This window comes from Anthonomus grandis, chromosome 1, assembly GCF_022605725.1.
Source record: "Anthonomus grandis grandis chromosome 1, icAntGran1.3, whole genome shotgun sequence".
Taxonomy (NCBI): domain Eukaryota; kingdom Metazoa; phylum Arthropoda; class Insecta; order Coleoptera; family Curculionidae; genus Anthonomus; species Anthonomus grandis.
Window position 1 is genome coordinate 4,402,085 of NC_065546.1, and position 17,427 is coordinate 4,419,511.

Genomic DNA, 17,427 nt, shown 5'->3' on the forward strand with positions numbered 1-17,427 from the left:
TATCGATTTCAAGGAGAAATTGTGCCTAAAGATATTATCCATGGGAAAAGCTATTGCTCCACCTAATCAGCCATCTGCACCAGTACACAAACTAATTCAGGTAGAAAAAAAAAACCGTTGTGTTATATGCTATCAAAAAAATAAAAATAATCATGACAGAAAATATGCTATAACTAAAACCAAGCAAGCTACAACTAAATGTGAGTCATGCATTGAAAAGTTTCTGTGTTTAGAATGATTTTTCAACAGCCACAAAGTCTTGTCTAAAATAAATAATTAGGCTCAAAGTAGTGTACTTACGTTTTTCTGTGTTTTTTTTTCTTGTTTTTTTATGTAATGTTTCAAATAAAGTTCCGCTTTTAAAACTAAAAACTCTTTTTTATTTCAAAGCAATAAGAAAAATTAAATACAATAATCAAAAAAAAAATCAAAACTCGAAGCGAAGATCATTTTGTCATTGCCCCACGCCACGTTAAACGATATCCCATAAGAAATGCACGTAAAGCGTGCTACTCGAGGATACACGCGGCAAAAATTTGTTGAATGTATGTGTATACCAGAATATACACGTGGCCATATGGGACAATCTATTGTGTATACTATGGATACACAGGGCAGTTAAAGTGTTAAATCATAAAGTTGAAATTATCTTTTATCTATATTGTTAGCTAAAACACCAGCACTTAAAATTTTTTTATTTCTTTTGGTTTCAAAAACAAAAACTCCCCAAAAATAAAAAATATCACAAATTTTTAATTTTATTAATATAATTAAAATACGTTAAATTATTTTTCGGTAATAATAAAGATTTAAAATTATTTATTATAAATAGTTAACAAATTTGAAAATTATTTAGTTACACATAGTGTGGATTTAAATATTTTTGCCTAAAAATCTAAAGAATTTTATTAAAAGTATTTACATTTTGTGTAAAAAAAATATTAAAACATTAATATTTTATTGACCATAAAACAAAAACAGGTCTAGCTGACATACAGTAATGAAATATAAATGTATACACTGTTTTATAGTTTAAAAAAATTATGTAAGAAATAATGAAGAAAATTATGACAGTTTTTGGGATTTATCATTAATTGTCCAACTAACTTTTAAATTATTACTGTAAGGAACCTTATGCTCCAGAGTATGTTCTTCATCACATTGCAGCCTTTCCTCAAAATATTTACAAATATCCCTAACAGCTACTGGCCTATCACTTAAATCGTGGCAAGATTTAGTCCTTTTTGATATCGGCATTTGAGGTTTTGTGGAAACATCCTCCGAGCTTTTCACTTTCCTCCCCATTTTGCATAAGGACTCAAATAAAAAAAGTTTTTCTTTTACTGGCACATACACTTCGACATTTTGGCATTTTTTCAAAAGGCTCTCTATCACCTTTTCTGCATTTGGATTTGTCGTTTCTTTATCGACAATTACGACATTTTTATTTTTCGTTTCTACAAAATTCCTATTTATATCTTTTTCGTATTGCTGGTTCTGGTCGAGTTCTTGATTATTCCAATCCGGAACCCTTGGCAATTGTATGTTAAAGTTTTTGTTTGATATTTGGTCCTCTTTCTCCTTATTAACAGTCCAGTCTTCTTTGTTTATATCTCTCCTTTTCCAATACTCTGCAAGGGTAAGGATGTCTAGGTATTTTATAGCGTCGAGTGGCGTTTGACGGATCAACTCTATGGCTAAAGTTTTCACCCACTTTCCAAAAGCTTTCTCGTTGGGGGTCTAAAAAGAAAAAAAAAAACAAACATTATATATTTTTCATATGTGCTAATTGTTATAATATACCATTTAACCGATAGATCAAAATGCTTCTTTTCGATAACCCGTACTAACAATGGAACTATTTGATAAATTTGTTTCACGAATGGGACAATAGTTGTGATTCTTGTAGGATTTGTACAAGGTTGTTACTATTACGCAAATTATAGAATACCAACCCACGACATTTATTGCAGTCGCAAGAATATATTAATTTCATGGTAACAAAGGAAAAAGGATTAGTAATATATGCGTTATTTCAGTAAATAATATGTAAAAATTAATTATTCATATTTAAGAATACCTACAATACATTTTACATATTAATTATCTGTTATTTATATATAAATACATATATGGTCATGGTTAAAATTTGTTTTATTTTTATAGAGTCAAAGCACCTGATTAGTGCGCATAATATTTGCTTATTGGTAGAAGAGAATGGTCAAAAAACTCAACTGCAAAATATTCTATATGTACAAAAATATTGGTCACATTTAATTTGGCTTAAGTGGCTCTTGAAAATGGCATGATTTGGCTCAAAACTCTTGCTCGTGAATATTTTAGTAACGTTTGATGTGTATTATAAACTTAATTAGTGAAATTAATGACAATATAATCGTACGAATATAAAATAATCAAGTAAATTAGTTTGAAAATTTTCAAAGGTTTGAAATGAGTTAAATATGTTATTTGAATCTTATCCTTACCTGAAGCATCAAGACAGTGTTTGAACCCTTACAAATGGCAATACTGTGAGGTAGTGGTCCTACTTGGAGACTTAGGTGTCTTAAAGGGAGTCTTATCGATGAAGGTCCAGAAGCACCAGGTAAAGAAAATACATTCAACTGCCCGTTTTTTACTTGAACTCTCCGTGGATACCATGTGTTGTCTGTAGCGGTTTTTACGAGCACTTCACCTGCAAATTATGACTTTTAGTAAGTTGTAAATTTAATGGTATATTTTTAGAAAGATATATTATACATTTTAATATTTGAGCAAAGCAAAAATTATGATATGACAATTATACCATATATACAGGGTATTTTTTTGATATTGTGACAAAATTCACTAACGTGTTTTTTATATAAAATTAATCAAAAAAACATAATAAATTTTAAGCTACATGGTGATTTTTTTTTACTTTTATTCCCTTGTAGATATTTTTCTTAAAATTGGTAGGCACTTTCTATATATCTACTGCCATTTGAACCCACGCCACTGTTTTTTTCTTTTGTATAAAAAATATTTTTACATTTTTTATTTTATGTAATAAATTTGATTTTTTGACTATTTAGCAAGATTCTAGCTATTTTACTTAAGAAAATATAAGCCATGAACATATCGATTATATCTGAGTAGATTAATCAAATATTACTTTCTTTATACTAATAATTATTGATTTTATTGCATTTTTAGTTCGAGATTTACAATTTAAGAGTCATATATAATCATAATAAAACAGATTCCCTAAAAAGATTCCCTCTACAAGAGTATGAAAGTTATTTAAAAGAAAATGTTTTTTTTTGTTAAAACTTTACCACCCTGTAGCTTAAAATCTAACATGGTTAGGATCTAAGTTTATTGGCAGTGTTTTGCTTACTTTCGTCTAAGGAAAGCGCCACATTTTGTCGAAAGAATATGAAATGGACCAATAATTGATACAGCTGATTCTAAAATTAAAGAAGGATTTGTGTTCAAATTAAAATAATAGATAAAGTAGTTGTAAGAGAAGTGTGTGAGTTTCTTATTAATGTAATTAATAAATGTCCTGCAATTATATTTGCTGTTAATCGGATAGCCAATATTCCTGGACGAATTATTCTTCTAATAATTTTTGGACTGGTGCGGATCCTATTTAAGAGGTCGTACTTTTTCTGTATTGGTAAATTAGGTTGAATCTATGAATATAAAAGTTACCTCTGGGGTACCGCAAGGATCCCATCTAGGACCTCTGCTCTTTCTTATTTATCTTGATAATGTAAAACTTTGTTTTTCAAACTCTATGGTTCTTGGATTCGCCGATGACTTAAAAATTTACAAACAAATTAAAAATCCGCACGATTGTGAATTGCTGCAAAAGGACTTAGATCAATTTCATAAATACTGTCTTAAAAATAACTTGTTTATAAATTCAAATAAATGTAATGTTATCAGTTTCGCTAGAAATAAAAATACAATTCAATACAATTACAGAATTGGTAACAGTGTCTTAAATAGAGAAAACAAGGTTAGAGATCTGAGTTTGACACTTGGCAATAAACTTACATTTGAAAACATATAGATTTAACAATTTCAAAGAGTTTTCAAATGTTGGGCTTCATAAATAGAAAATCTAACTTATTTTCAAATCCAAATACATACTTAACACTCTATTATGCTTATGTACACAGCAAGCTTAATTTTGCTTCAATAATCTGGAGTCCTTATTATCAAATTTATAAAGACGCAATCGAAAGGGTACAAAAAAGGTTTTTGAAGTCATTTTTATTCAAATATGGTAACCAGCTTCAGCTTACTAGTATAGCATCTGTGAAAAATCATTATAATATTTTGACTCTCCAGGATCAAAGGATTTTATCTGATATTATGTTTCTTTATAAAATATTAACAGGTAAAGAGTCTCCTCATTTGTTAAGCAAAATCTCATTTAATATAGCGCCAAGAGCATTTAGGGTAAACCATTTGTGCAAGGCACCATTTAGACACACTTTGCATGCTCAAAATTCTCCTATAATAAAGATGATGCGTGAGGCCAATGTTTTATATTCTGATTTAGATTTAGATCTGATTTTTTCAACCTGTCTGAAATAAAACTGAAGCAAATAATTAAAAGCGCCCTTCTGTCAGAGATTTAGATATTTAAATTTAAGAAAACATTTCTTTTTTATATGTTTATATAAGTTCCAAAGTAGGTAAAATTTTCTTGATTAATTTTTTTGGTTTTTTAGTTTTTAGTTAACTTAGTATACATTTTGATGTGGATACTGTTGTAGGTTTACCTGTTTGTATCCTTTTAGTGACCTATTTAGTGACTTTTATTAATTATGAATTCGTAACAATAATATAGATTTAACTTAAAGACAATTTATTAATAGAAATATTAATCATTATTTTATCACTATTGGTTTTTAAAATTTTGAATAATAAATTATCAATGTCAATTTTAATCGATAAAAAATATGTAATTTGTGTAAATATTAGACTTTATCCTTTTAAAAAAAACATCATAAAAGAATAACTATTAACGATTTTTAATAGAAATCGTAGTATTAATCATTCGTAGTATTAATTATTACATATTTCATTTCAGTAGTTTCTTAAAATAATGGAATCGAAAACTTTAATTAATATTGGAATTAAAATTAAATTTAACTACGACTAATCAAGTTTAATTAGTTCTTTATAAATGCACTTTTGCATGCAAATTTCCATTAGTACTTCCTCACATTTTGCAGTCTAATTAAATGAATCATGGTGTTTTCTTCTATGTAAATACATAAATAAATAAATCGAGTGTCCTTCAATAGTAAACAATAAAATTTAAGTATGTATATCTATGGATAATATTGAAATAAAATAAAGACGATTTACACATTGAAAAATATTCTTTTATACCAGTATATTTATCGATAGATCCTATCCTTAAATAAAATATTTTTTTTTTTAAATATCTATTCATTAATTATTATTCTAAAGAATTTAAATTATACCTTATCAACATCTAATTGTCCTGAAGTTGATCTTGAAACGTTGACACCTAAATAAAGAGACTTTTGCCTTATCCAATAATTTTTCTTCAAATTAAAAATATCGGTACACATGAATTCGTTACAAAAAAAATACGTTTCAATACTTTACCAAAATAGTTAATTTAGATCATTATACGTGTTTTGTTGTTCATGTTAACAACTTCAGGAAAAATTTTAAACGAAGTTTTTAATATTCTTTTGAAGATGCTAACGCAGTTAAAGCAAAAGTCTAATTTGTGACTTTAACCTTATAGTCCGTCCAGGTACTTCTTTTGTCGGGTTTTAGGGGTCATTAAATCGAGATCTATTTAAATTAGCCAACTTTTCGCAGAATATATTAGGTTCCTCCAAGCAAATTGATTTTCATGGATCTTGCCAATAATTTAGTAAAACTATGCCCAAATATTTAACTGTACGAGACGATAATCAATTACACTTAACTTCCTAAAAAAAGTAGTAATTTGTCTATAATATCTATGTTTGAATAATGATATCCATATATTGTCAAAGAGAAATTAATAGCAATTCTGATCTAAGTTTGTCCACTTTCCATTCGTTCTAGGGCCCTCTATATGTTTTTAAGCATACGTTAAAATACAAATAGGCCCGGCCAATCAGGGAAATTGAGAGTGGACCAGCACTGCTGATCCTTTCGTGAAAGTTCGTACGTCAAATTTCGTTGCCGATTAGCTACGGAAATTGAAAATCAAGGCATTGGTTTTGTTTAACTTAACCTATATTGCAGATTTTATTTGCTTTGCTTGCTTCCTAATAATTGATTTAATTATGAACAATTATATCAACTTTGCGACTATTTGAGTGAAAATTCATAGTGTATAGTGTTGAGTGTTTACTCCATTATCTATACAATCCATATCTGTGCTGGTTTTGGGCTCAAAAACAAACAATTTAGTGTTTGAGTTTCATTACCTTTCAATAAACTTGCCAGGGTTTCTTAGTGCATAATTTCCTTCCACTTAAACCAATATTTGCACTTATCTGTTGCTGTCTGTTAGACAATTATGGCATTACTAAGGTAAGATACATATAATTTTTTTAGTTCTAATTTGAATAATTATTTATTTTGCAGTCAACAAAATGCAATCTGTGAAGTTTGTGATAAGGAATTTTCAAGCAGATCTACCAGAAACAGGCATTGGAAAAAGTTTCACCCTGAATTTGTTGGGAAGGAACAAATAAAACACATTATATGTCCAATGTGTACTAATGATATCCAGACATTTTCATATTTTAACTGTTTAAACAAACATTTGCTTGATATTCACCATATGTCAAAGAATCAATTTTAAATTTTAGGAATTTTGAAGAATTCACATCTTGGAGGGCACAAGATAATAGAGAAGTAGATTATGCTTGTCAGACCCGAAACAAGTTTAAGAATGGGGAAGAACACATATTTTCCAATTGCAACAGAGGTTGTACAAAGTCTTAGTTATCATTATCAAACATACAGTTAGTATGTTTTGTTGTGTTTACTTTTAGGATTTAATAGCGCGTGCAAAGTGAGAAGTCTGGGGGAGGCATTCGCATTCAAGGAACATGTCAACAAGACCAAACTCAAATAGCTATCAGCATAAAATTGTAATAGAAGCCCATAACAAAGCCGAAAAAATGAATGGTAAGGTAGAATTTTTAGAATTTGGAAAATTTAAAGTACAAAGTGTTTCGGTAAGTGGTAAGTTCTATGTTGTGTCTTGTCATGAACTATGTGATGAGCAATGTCGCACTGGATACTGTAACATCTGTAAAATATGTTTTCATAAATACAGATGTGAGTGTCCAGAAAATTCTGTCTAAACAGTAATTTGTAAACATATACATGCTGTAGCCATTTTTGAGCAGGGGAGCGAGTTTGTTGTAGGTTCCCCAACTGTGAGTGAAGAGGAAGAGGATAATGTTCTGTTTGTTGATCAACCCACAACTAGCCAAATCAATTATCAGGAGGATGTAAACCATTTTATTCAGGAGAGTTCAAAAATGAAAGTCAATAGTTCTGCAATGGACTTTGAAGGAAATCGAGAAGTAGTTTGAGTAAAATATAAGTTACATTTTTATTACATTGTTTATACTTATTTTAATATTGCATTTCAAGAAATTTGTAGCTATGGTAGAAGTTTAGATAAAAATGCATTTGCCAGATTTATGGCTGTAATCAACAAATTTAAAAATAAAGAAGTGGAGGAAGAAAATTCTCAGGGCATTGAAAAGAAAAGAAAAATTGAAAAACAAATGTACTATCCAAATATGTTTGTATTATAGCTGTGAAGTTAACAAAAATAGGATGTGGTATTTTATATGGTATTTTGTGTTATAATCAGTATAATATAACTAAGTATATTTTTTGTTATAATAAAGTTTTGGTACAGGTTTTAAATTGTAAATACAAATTTTATGTAAGAGGTCATATACATAACTAGGTATAGTTTTTGTAAGGCTTAATTTAGTGTAGGTTTCAAATTGTAAAAACAAATTTTAAGACGTCATAGGTGTTGGTTTCTGTATAACTATTTTTATATCTTTTATTTTAAGACTAAAATGTTAGCTTATTTTGTATGTTAATATTCAACTAATCATTTTCTATTACATTTTGTTTGCTATGTTTTTAATATTTTTTAGGGTGCAGAAAAGCTAATTGGATTAACTTGAAATTGACATGGAATGAGGGGAAAGATCCTTTGTGAGTATATATTTATTAATTAAAATGTATACAGAGCAGTAATTTTTTTCCATGTTACTATTGTATGGAAGTTTGAATGGTTTGGGCTGTATATACATGACCAGCAGAGATGACAAATAAGCTAAAGAAGTGTGTGTCTACATACTATATACCAGATTAATACATTTAGCCTCTTTGCATTTAATTTTGAGGTTGTTGATATTAAAAATACCATAAATTATTATATTTAAATAACAAATAAATTTATAGATTTTTTATTATTTGAAATAAACAAAGTTAAAATATAATTTCTACGTTTTTTTTTTGTTTTCTGTTCTTATACTTTGACTTTTTAGTCATATTTACCCTTTATACAGCTTTTCCAACCATATATATACTTTATGTCAACCACTAAAGTATAATGTATGGCATATGTATAGTGGTAGTGGACAATTTAAAATAATATTATACTTTCAAATAACTATTGACAATTATATTACTAAGGTGCATATTAGAATTATGACACAGAGGTATGTAAAAATGCGAACTTTAAAATGTTCACCATATATTGTTAAAAAATTTAATTGCCATATATTTTTATTTTCTAACTTTTTTATTTATCCACTCATCCACCTATTAACTAATTAATTTATCAGCTCTACACACCAATTCAATTTCGTATCACCCCATTTTTAATATTTAACTAACAATAATATTTAAATAATTCATACATTGCGCTTACACGTACCGCTATACCAAATGATTAACAAATTTCATTATTAAAAGAGATAATTTGCTATAAAAACCAAATTTGGCAAGTATTTATAAAATATTTTTAAAATAATAATTGATCACACGCTGTAAATATTAAAAAAAATCAATAATCCATTTACTAATAATAGCTAAAATATCTTCTTATTAAATGTTTTTAATGCATATTGCACTTTTCTTCATCTAAAATATATACGCATCATAAAAATTTAATTAAATATAAATATGAATAGAAAAACTCTAGATACATTGAAAATTTCCTATTTTGAATTTGGCGGTTCGCATACCACGCCCTCGCGGATGCCGAAGCGCTCTCATTGGCTAGGCATATTTGTATTTTAACGTATGCTATGTTTTTATAGTTCCACTGCTAGTAATTAAATGAGTAGACTTTATTTGAAGTTTTCCAGACTAAAACGCCAATGCAAAGAACAAAAGCTGGATTTTCCGAAGCCATTTTTACTCACAAACGAATAATAAATAACGAAATATAATATATTATAATAATAAATAACGAAAACTGCAATAAAATCGAAGTTTTCGCTGTGAAATATTTCCTTGCCAGAATAACAAATCGTTTTGTTTGCTCCGCTAAGGTAACCGGAATAAAATTTAGAAACGAGATTAAACCTGGATTTACGTCATATAAATATGCATAATACCTCTAAGCACTAATAATTCCCAAAAGTGATTTATTTACGCTAAAAATAAAACCGTTTATCAGCCTCATAAGCCTTTTGCTAAAGACGAAAATGATTGACTCATATTATGCCAACAGACGCTGATAGAAGCCATTTATAATATTATAATGTGCCCCTGTTTAAGCATTCGCAGACAAAGAGTCGTTTATTCCATTGCCAGGCCCATAATTTAATCTCCTGTTTTGTTAAGATAAAGCTAATTTACTGATCTTGTTGTTTATTATATGTTTAATAATTGCCGAGCCGACTAATTCATCAAAGTGCAGCAGTTTTGAGGATATTAAATTACTTAATAAAGATTAAAACCTGGAAGGTTTGTTTTGTTTAAATTGTCTGGCCGAAACTTTTATATATATAGGGTGTTCCTAAATATCATATGGATATTTCAAAACGTGACCCAGAACTAAAATAATCTCATTTAGATACTTGGAAATTCCTAGTTTGTGAGAGATTACTCAAATTTTATTGTGTGAGTTTATTCTCCAAATTATCAAACAATATTTTAATTCAAATTCAAATTTAAAACGTTTATTTGCCAATATCAAAAATTACAAAATAGTTGTACTTTTTACAAAAAAAAAAATACAAAATAGGAATGCATTTCGATTATAAAAACCGTTTCTAAAAAGTACCTCTGCAAGAAGCACTTTTAAGTGATACATCCTCAAGAAAAAGGGAAACAAAAAAAGAAAAAAATCTTACGTAAGAATATCTTTTCGATACATTTTGATAGTGAGAGCTTGAAAAAATTTAAAAAAAAATACAATTTATTTTAATTCATATACACAGGGCAGGGGTAGGCAGCGACTGAATCAGGGAAGCGCAGGAGAGGAAACACATCCAATGTATATGAATATAAATAATATGATACGCACCGACAAAAATGGTGGAGGTTTCGACTTTCGACACATAAACGCTAATAACTTCTATGACGGTTCTATGACGAATTTTCTTTTTGGGTTTTTATCATTTTATGCACGAAGAATGAGCGTATATAATGGTAAAAAAATTTTTTGACATAACCAAAATTTTTTGGACGTGGCAAAAACGGTTTTTTGACGAAAAAATTTTGTTTAAGTCGTTGTGTAAAACTGACTGAGCCGAATTTTCTGAAACTCATTGACGTCAAAGGCCTTAATGCAAAGCAATTCCCAAGGGCGCTTTTTAAGATAAACCCGTTGAAAGTCGGATTTTTCTGTAAATGAATTTTGAACTTTTTGCGCGGACCTCGCGGATTTAAACGGTTGTGAGACCTAAACGGTAACGTTCCCGATAATGCGGAAAAAACAGCCCTTTTTACGTAAATGTAGCTTTCTTTTTTGTTAAAACTATTTTTTTCAAAAACAAACTGCTTTTGAGATAAACGAGTTTAAACGTAAATTTTTTTTTCGAAAAAAATAAAAGTGAATTTTTAGAGAAATTATTTTTTTTCTGCTCAAAAATTTCTTTTTAATTCTTTTTGTTTACACTGTTTGAAAGCCTAATCCTTAAGAATTAAATAGAGGTTTTACTACATGTCGCTAGGTATTATACAGGGTGAGCTGTGTTAACAAATATGAACCCCTTTTGGAGCCTTTTTTGACGGATTTTTTCTATTTTTCTTAATAACTCTTTAATAGCGGCACCTAGACATTTTAAGCTTTCAGCGTTTTAAGAACTTCTTTAAAGCTATTTTTCGACATAGTCTACAGTCTCCTACGTAGAGCACTTTTTGCTCTACACCTTTTTTTAACTTTGACGCTTAATACTGGCATACCTATGACACCTGCGAAAACCATTTTTTTTCTGAAATCACCGGACACTATCTGGCTATAATCCACTAAAAACCGTTTTTCTTCAACAAGAAACAAACCCCTTTTTCCTATCCTAATACATTGTTTCTTATGGAACCTGATCTTTCTCTTTAGATTGTGGCACTCGTATGAATCGTGGAAAAATTTGTCATAAAGCTTTTTTACTACTTTTTAAGTCGTCTTTAAGCAGAAAAATTTTTTTTGAATTCGGAGCATATTTTGAAAAAATGCTCGTTTTGACCCGGATTTTGTTCGAAAATCGAAAAATGCAAAGAAATAGGTTTTCCGTTCGTTTTAGAGTCAAATCGGTAATAATCTTTTTTAAAGGTACTCTAAAATAGTACAGGATAGAAAAATAACAAATTAAAATTTTTCATGATAATTCGATATTTATGTTTTATAGTTTTTTCGATTGTATGATAGCTAGAACCGATTCGTTTTGACATACAGATACCTCGGAATATTCCTGAGAACTTTTGTTTGAAACAAAAAGTTGTCAGACTTAGAGTTAATTCAGGAAAAAATAAAAAGAGTAAATTGAATTGAAACATTTTTTTGAAATTTTTCGTGGTTAATAATACACCTTTCGATTTTCAACCAAAAAAAAAAATTTTTTTTATTGGGTTTTTTTACTAGAAATTCTCAGTTTAGGGCTTACATTAAAATTAGCCAATAATCATTTTAGAAAAAAAAATGGTGCGGTGGGAAAAAACCAGTTTTCTTTTGTTTTTTGTTGGCACGTATAAATCGTGAAAAATTTACTTATTAAACTTTTCTACTAAGTTTTGAATAGCCTTTAAGGTAAAAAAATAAATTTTGAATTTGGAACATAATTTAAAAACGTTAATGAAATTACTTTGAAAACAGCGATTATCTGCATACTATGGCGAATACGCCTTAACATTCACCAGTACAAAAGTGTATTAATTGAGGAGTCTATTTCAGCGTATTTACCCTAGATGCCACTAGCGCATTATAATAAAATAAGAAGGTATTGAATATTGGTTATATTAAATTTATATAGGGTTACTTGAGAGCGGAGCGTATTAGCGTAACACATCATGGTTCTCTGAAGCATGATACCCAGAAATAAGGAAGTAATATTTCACTAAAATTTATTTCTGATTATTATATGTAATAAGACCTTCCCTTTTCTCTCTGTATTTACTACAGATGTTAATTTTTTCGAAGTACTAAAAAAAGAAAAAGTTGGGTAGAGCACTATGCCGAGGTTAAGGTTTGATTTCAGAGCCTTATGAGGATACGGCAGGTCTCTTCCCCACTGCGTGTTTAGGGCACCTCTTTTTTGTGGAGATTTTTTTTTTGTAATACTAACAAAAATTTTAAAAATTTCTACTGGTCCCCACGGACGCGAAGCGTCTACTTGACACACCTGAATTAAAAGAAACTGGGAAACACTCCAATTAACATTCAGCTCAATACATATTTAATAGGCATGATACTATGACTGCATAAGCATATTTCTTATGTATTTCTTATACTTATAAAAAGAATAATCTTTAACACAATGAGGCAAATTGTTCCACAAATGAACTGCAACGTAACTAAATGATTTTTGAAAAGCTGCTGTTGTATGCTGAGGAACCTTAAAAATATTAAACCGTTCGTTATTATGGTTGTGTTCATGCACATTGAAAAGTTTTCTTAGATATGGTGGGTTTCCCGAATTTAAAATTTTGTATATGAAAGAGTACCTGTGATATTTGCGTCTATTGCACATTGAAAGAATAAAATGATTATTAAGCTATGGGGTAATATGACTTCTGTAGCAAATATTAAAGGAAAAACGCATATAGGAATTTTGCACTTTTTCAATAGAAGATGAAACTGCCGAAGTAACTGCATTATTGTAGATTACATCACCATAATCAAACAATGATAATATTAAAGAGTTGCACAAAAAATACTTGGTTTCACTCGGTAAGTGACGCTTTAGATTATTTAAATATTTTAATATTTAAATAAGGCGAAAGAAGGCGAATCATGTATAGGTTCTGTTACTCTTGTTGAACTTGTCCTTCTGTAAATATCACCAATCTCTTTAAGTCTTTGCGACAACCTTCTTAAAGTGCTCTTGTTAGAATTTACACCTTCTGCGATGTTTATACCACTTGTATGTATTATACTTCTATGTATGGTACCAACAGTTCCGAACTGTGTTTCACGATTAGGATGTTGCCTTTGCCTATTGAAGCACGCTGAATTAAAACCAATTTTCACTACACTAGCATCAAAATGTCACTGAACACATTTTTGAAGAATCTAAAATATTTATTTAATATCAACAAGAATAACTTAATACGAGTGATAAGGTACCTCCAACATTATTTATATTGGAAACAATTTCTTTCGTCTAAAAATAAAACGACGTTTTTGCCTAGTAATGTAAGTATAAATTAATATCTGAAATTATATTGTAGAATTCTGAGGACAAAAGCTGAAACCTCTTTAAGATAATTTAAGATTTTTTTTAAATATTCTTATTTTAGTTCTTACTATTTTTATATTAAGTTGTATTTATTTGATTTTGATATATGATTAAGAAAACTCATTATATATATAAGACAATATGCATAAATTAAATATGTGTTATTAAGCCCGTATGCCTTACAAAATGCAGTTATGTGTAATGTCTAACCATAACCCACAATAATTATTTACCATAGCGGTAAAAGAATGTCTATTATTGTCGGTGAAATACAAAATAAAAGAAATTTTTAATGAGAGGATATGTTGAAAATAATGTATAAATTGCACTTTTCCTTATGTAGTTATTTTAAAAATTAATTAACAAAAACTATTCAGGGTGAATTATTTTTTTACTTTTAATTAAGAAAATACCGTTCTATCATTAATTGAAATCCTGAAGTTAAAATAAACATTTCAGGAAGGTTTCCACTATTGGTGAATTTTGGTGAATTATGTGGAACTAATCAGGGAAACCGTGTTAGATAATTAGGAAGATATTAATAAATTTATGAATAATCTAGATTATTAAGAAAAAAAGTGATAAAAAAAGAAATTTAATTAACTTTTATTTTGTACTAAATGTAAGATGAGAACACAAACTATTTTTACACTTTTTTTAAACAGTCTACACACTTTTTTTATTCAGTGACCCAAAGATATATATTAGTTATATTTTTTTTTGATTATTTTGGAACTTAATATTACATTTTAAGAAAAGCATTTCTTTATACTGAAAAAGGATATACCAGTGGTGGTCAAAAACCTTGGAAATTTAAAACTATTTGTTGTGTTTCCTTGTCACTCCTAGAAAATGAAAATCAAAACCTTAATAGATTTTATAAAAAAATTTATTTAAATCAATACGAAATATTGCTAATACAAATTGAGGCAAATTCATATATGTCATTAAAATTATAGCAGACTTTTTTTTTACTTGTATCATTAGATGAACAACGTTTTCAAGATGGTACATGGCACAAAACTGACCTTAATTGACGTAATAATGGAAAATATTAAATAACTATTAATATGTATTGTTCATTTATCAAGATCTACTAATGATATTTAAGTTATTAAATGATTGTTAACTTTTTATTTGTCTGCACTCTCACGAGATGTGTAGTAATTTTAACACGTTTACTACCGGAGCTATATGTGCTTGTTTTGCCCAGCAGGCCATATGGATTTTTTGAAATTTTGTCCTACAGGCCAATGTTTCCATTAAATGTAGTACTGCATAACTAAAAAACTCTAGCGAAAATGTTGAAAAATATCCCATATAGAGCCTTCAAAAGTTGTTTTCCTTCACGGTCCTATAGACCGAGTCGGCGCAAACGAATCTCGACTTCGATTTGGGACGCTCGATCCGATACCGCGATCCGTCTTGACTTGCGCTGACTTGTTTGTATTTTTTATTGTTCGTGGATTAGTTTGTTTGTAATATTTACAAACCCTGTAATTTTAAAACTTGTAATATTTACGAGTTTATATTGTGTTTTGTTTTATTCGGAAGCATAAATATCTTATAAAAAAAGGAAATCACTAACTAATGCTGAGTTAGAGGCTATAGCTACAAATATTGACTTGTCTGCTGAAGAATCGGATTTTGATTCAGGTAAAATTATTTTTTTTCATATTTTAGAGTTACTAGAATAGCTTTTTCTTACAGATGATTCGATAAATGATCCTGATTTTGACAGTAATGCTTGTACTTCCGATTCTGAATCTGAAGAAGAAATTTACGTCGATTCTTCGAAAGCAAACCTGCGTCCAATTGGAAGTTTGCCGTCATCCATCCACGCTGAACTAGAGACTGGGGGCTCAGGCATCAAGTTTTCAACCCACGACACACACGACTGGAGCATTACAATCAACATCTTCCCAGATGCCGAATCCCTAACACAACACGACGTATCCATGCCAGATAAGATTGGTGATGATATATGGACATTGCCAATGGGGAACCAGCCCAATCTTATCCGGTTTGCTAAGAATGAAGGTGTAATTCCTGAATTTGCTGCCTTGATGCATCAATCAAATCCAGAAGACTTTTATTTCTCACTGATCGATGATGATTCTTTCACATATGTGGCGGATGAAACAAATTTGTATGCGACCCAAACAATATGTATAAGAAATGATACGTCCAGGCAATCACGATTACATGACTGGACGCCAACAGATAAGTTTGAAATAAAACGATTCTTTGGTCTTGTTTGCCTACATGGGTATTGTGAAAAATGCCAAGTATTTCATGTTACTGGAGCAAAGAAAAATTGTTCAAAATTGCAATGCCCACAGAATGTATGAGCCGTAATCGTTTTGAACTTCTTCTCCGTATGGTTAATTTTTCAAACAATGAAGATAACAGTAATAACAATCGGTTACATAAAGTACAACCAGTATTGAACAAGGTACAAAAAATATTCAGAGTTTATACAACCCTTCAGAAACTGTTTGTATAGATGAATCTTTAATTCCATTTAGAGGAAGACTTGTAATGAAGCATTATATAAAAAACAAGCGCCACCGATACGGAATCAAGTTGTTAAAGTTATGTAGCAATGGCGATTTCACATACAGCATGCAAATATATGCAGGGAAAAATTTGGAACTAACCAAAACTACACCTACAAATGTGGTAATGAACCTATGTCAGCCAATTTTAAACTGCGGCCGAACTGTTGTCACCGACAACTGGTACACTAATGTGGAGCTGGCTTCTAAACTATTAGAGGAGCAAACACACCTTCTAGGTACACTCAGAAAAAACCGTAAGGGTTTACCTAAGGAAGTCGTTGACAAAAAACTGAAGATTGGTGAACACGTCATTAGAGAAAATGCACAAGGCATATCTGTTCTAAAATGGCGTGACAAGCGCGATGTCCTTTTATTGTCCACAAAACATTCAGACTCCATGGTACTCACGCAAAATCGCATGGGCAATTTCAAACATAAGCCACAAATGGTTGTAGAATACAACGCTGGAAAATCTGCCGTTGACTTGTCTGATCAAATGACAGCATATCAATCACTACTAAGGAAATCGTTGAAGTGGTACCACAAATTAGCGTTTGAAATAATTTTGAATACTGCTTTAGTAAACGCTTGGATAATATGCAAACAGGTGACGAAAGAAATATGCCAATTGTTGACTTTCGCAAACGGATAACCTACAAGTTATGTGAATTCTTTCCTGATAATAATGTTGAACCTGACACACAAAGAATCCGAAAACGACATGAAATTGGAACTCTTTAGTACAACAAGAGGCGACCATGTACCAAATGTTACGAAAGGTTAAGTCAGAAAGTGGATGGAAGCTCGCAAGAAACCGAAAAAAAAGTGAGAACCTATTGCTAATCTTGTCCACTCTCACGAGATGTGTTGTTTAGAATGCCTTAACGTAGTTCACAGGATTTAGTCAGTCTTAAATCTGTTGTACAATTTTTCTTTAACGCTTTCGA

At 29.8% G+C, this 17,427-nt stretch overlaps 1 protein-coding gene across 1 annotated transcript in view; it reads right to left on the reverse strand.

Annotated features, from left to right (window-relative positions):
* Positions 1–736: 736 nt before the first annotated feature.
* The window catches only part of LOC126735777 (uncharacterized), a 54,728-nt gene continuing 38,037 nt past the window's right edge, over positions 737–17,427 (reverse strand). The window contains exons 2-3 of the mRNA XM_050439886.1: positions 2,487–2,695; positions 737–1,740 (exon numbers count right to left, since the gene is read on the reverse strand). Of these exons, the coding sequence (XP_050295843.1) occupies positions 1,066–1,740; positions 2,487–2,695 (884 nt within the window). The 3' untranslated portion in view covers positions 737–1,065. The remainder of the gene's footprint in view (positions 1,741–2,486; positions 2,696–17,427) is intronic.